The 3,926-nt window shown below is 29.5% G+C and overlaps 1 protein-coding gene across 1 annotated transcript; it reads left to right on the forward strand.

Annotated features, from left to right (window-relative positions):
- The first annotated feature begins 2,553 nt into the window (after window positions 1–2,553).
- Window positions 2,554–3,561, forward strand: LOC114187830. The gene is made up of 5 exons (XM_028076207.1): window positions 2,554–2,603; window positions 2,694–2,814; window positions 2,911–3,060; window positions 3,161–3,238; window positions 3,352–3,561. The coding sequence occupies exons 1-5, from the start codon at window positions 2,554–2,556 to the stop codon at window positions 3,559–3,561; spliced, it is 609 nt and encodes a 202-aa protein (XP_027932008.1).
- The last annotated feature ends 365 nt before the right edge of the window (window positions 3,562–3,926 follow it).

Below are 3,926 nucleotides of genomic sequence, written 5' to 3' on the forward strand. Positions count from 1 at the left end.
TATTAACTTAAATAATCCAACCCAGTGCATTCTCCTCTAAGTTTCTAACAAAGTTCCTTCTCCTAGAAGATTCTTTGGCTTTTCTACACCACACTTTTATTTGACTTTTTGTAGAGATCCAACACAGTTTCTTCATCCAGAACACGTTTCACATCCATTCACGTATTCTTACAAGCCATTAACGTTTCCAGTCACCACAGGTATGTATTTCATTTGTTTTATGTACAAATATAGTAGTCTTGCTTTACAGACGAAATGATATGAGATTTGCAGTTCTGAAATTTCGTCTAAGACATTATCGTTTGGTATCACTTTTTTCTACATTTCCTCTTTCGTGAATGCATAAGAAACCAGCATGTATATGCAGTTTTTTATTGTTTCCACATTACTGTTTCAATTAATTGTTCACTGCTTAATCCATCACGCCAACAATTTTTTTATTCACTTTCCAGTCATCTGCTTCATGCTTTATTTTCATCAGAATGCTTTTCTCTTAATTTTCCTTTTCTATGAAACCTGTCAATAAATGAATATGAATACTTTATTTCTTCTGACATCAATAGCTGTTATTTGCAGGTTTCACCAATATATATTCGCATGACTTCTGTCAAAACGTTGGTACTCCATGTTTGAAGAGTCCTTATTTGAATATATTCTACTTTTTGCTTTCTTCTACCATTTCAAAAATTGTCATATCCACGTGTTGATTAATCGTTACACTTCTTTTACTTTCCTTTGACTAATAAAAAATAGATTCTGATAAAGTTATTATTTCAACCTTTTTTTGGTATTTCTTTACTTTAGTTGTATGAATTACAATTTTGTCTTATTAGTTCCTTATTTATCTGTGTAAGTATAAATATGTCTCGAATCTAATCCTGACTTTTTTACTTCTCATTTTTCAATATTGTTGTTGTGAGTTCAACATGTCTCTCTGTGAAGTTCCAAACCAAAGCCAGAGCGTAAGCGAAGTAAGTCCCCAGAAGGAAAATTGGAATATTATCGCTAGGGTCATTCGTTCATGGTTTGTTCCTGATTTCACTAAACAGAGGTGTCCTTTTTCCATGGAGTTCGTTATTCAAGACAAAGAGGTTATTATTAATGTTATTCTTTAAATTCTTCCATTACACTTACTTTCGTTTACAAATTTGTATGAATTAAATATTCGTATGCTAAACATATTTATACTTAAATTTATATATGTTATTTTTATCTGTTTCAGGGTTCTAAATACATGCTTCAATTAGACGTACTCTAATTTACAAATTTCAGAATGACATTTCTGAAGGCCATGTTTATGCCATACAAAACTTCAGTGTTGCTCCGGATTCTGGAATATACAGAACAACACACCACCCTTATAAGATAAATTTCCAGTTTGGTACAAAAGTTTCTTTGCTTAATGTTAATTTGGTTCCTGATATTAAACCACAATACACACCTTTGTCTTTATTGACAACCACTGCATTTGATACTGATTATTTGGTTGGTAAGTCAATCTTTTTAGTTCCAATACTATTAACATTTTTATTAATAAACATTTTTTGCTAAAATATATTATTTAACATTTATGAATTGCATTTTAGATATTTTGGGATTACTGGTCGGAGTGGAGACTGAAAGAGAATTGCAAGTTGATGGAAAGACAACAAAATTAAATGTCATAACAATAGAAGCTGATGGGTATTGTATATCTATACTATATTAAATTCCTTTTATATTTCTTTTCAAATAACTACATGACATTATATTGCACTTTAATCTTTAGGTTTCGAATAGAGTGTACTTTGTTTGGTATTTATGTGGATGAACTGAATGTATTTCTTTCAAGTGGAGAAGTACAAAATGCTGCTGTAAGTATAGAATTTGCGAAAGTCAAAACTTTTCAAGGTAAAATTTTGTTATTACTTTTACAAAGTACTTTGTACTACTTATTCCATGTTACTCTCACATACACTATATTTTTAAATATAGATAAGGTTCAAGTTCAAAATTGTAAGTTCTGCACCCGTATTAAGTACAATGTTAACTTCAAGGAAGCATCTGAACTTAAATCAAGGTAATATTGAAATTGTTCTTCAGTTTATTCGAACTTTATAATCCATTTTTGTAACAATATTTTCGTTACTTTGTAATGCAAATTATACTTCATTTCCTCAACTTGATATTTCAGATCTACATACATTCAATAATAGATTTATTGTTTATGAGTACAACTATATTTTCTTTTGCACAAAATGTTTGAGAACAATGAATCTCCCTCTCAAGGATTAACGCAACTTTCTCAGACTTCCAAAAATACTGTCGAAGAGGACTTTTTAACACTTACACCTAGAACCACCATTCAAGGTCTAAAAGATTGTAAAGAGGTTAGAATAGATTTTTTTATTATTGTGCAATTTTTCTTATTCACAATAATCCCTTGATTAATGTTTTTTATATTGAAAGGTCACCACTTACATATTGTTTGGAACAATTAAGCATATCTTGGTTGACGATGACTGGTGGTATACTGCTTGTGTGTGCAACAAAGCTGTTTATCCAGATTCCAAGATGTTCCTTTGTGAGAAGTGTAACAAGCATGTTATAAAAGTCTTTCCAAGGTTAACGAATTGTTTTTTAATATTAATGTCAATTTAAAACAACATTGTAATTACAACTTTGGTTCATTAAATTTATTTTTCAATTTTCAGATATAGGATTAAGATCCGAGTTATTGACTCTTCCGATTCAACCACATTTGTCCTCTTTGATAGGGATGCAACTACCCTTTTAAAAAAAACTTGTGCTGATATGTTAGACACTCATGATAAGGTATACTCTTCAATATATCCACTTATATATTTAATTACACAATGTTTAATTATTTTCTTTTTGTAGATGAATTCTTTTGGAAATTTGCCTAAGTAGTTTGATGAGTTAGTTGATAGAAGTCTGCTTTTTAAAGTGGAAAGTAGGAACGATCAGAATTTCAAACTTGAGCAGTCTTTCAGAGTGAAGAAAATATGTGTTGATGATGATATAATTGAGAAATTCAATGATTCTTCGTTGAAATCTGTGGTAAGATGTAATTTACGATCAAATTTGTTACATTATAATCTCTTTATAATGCAGTTATCTTTTTCTTTTTTATAATCTCATTATTTCTACCTATTTGAAGGATGTTTATGCTGGGAATGGTGAGTTTAGCAGGGAAAAAATGAATATAGTCAATGAGTCCACTGTTAATATTTCAGAGGTATACAAATTATATAAATGTTTTTGACATGAATTATTTTTTTAATACTTTTAATAATGTTATCAATTTTGAATGTGGATTTACTTTTAATAAATTTACTTTTAATACTGTAGGATTTATTAGTCCGATTTACCAAAGAAACAATTGAGTGTGGATCCCAATCACCTGAACTAATCCAAGATAATCCAACCAACGATGATGCTAACAGTTCACATAAGAGAGAATATGGAAAGAAGACTGCATCACTTGAATCCATCGAAGAAGACAATGTTCCATTGAAGCTTTTAAAAAGAAATATTAAGAAGGAAAAAGCAGTGATTTGAGATCCACTTTTAGTTATTCTATTTGAAGACAATTTTTTTTATGCCTTTCATTTTGGGAATGTAATATGTCTACGCATCGTTTTGTCTTTAAATTCATCTAAACTACAACTTCTATGTTAAATTTCATCTTTAATTTCATCTGAACTACAACTTCTATGTTCAATTTCATGATAACAATATTATGCGCTTTTGAGTTACATTATTTAGATTTTAAATTATTTCATACGCTGGTGCACAAGATATTGTTGACATTTTTCAATTTTTGTCAACAAATATGACTACCAGCTACATCAAAACTTACTAAAATTGATTTCATTTTGTAGCATGATGTAATGAAAGTCGTAAATAACATATCTTTTGTCAAA

The sequence above is a fragment of the Vigna unguiculata genome, chromosome 6, assembly GCF_004118075.2.
Source record: "Vigna unguiculata cultivar IT97K-499-35 chromosome 6, ASM411807v1, whole genome shotgun sequence".
Classification (NCBI taxonomy): domain Eukaryota; kingdom Viridiplantae; phylum Streptophyta; class Magnoliopsida; order Fabales; family Fabaceae; genus Vigna; species Vigna unguiculata.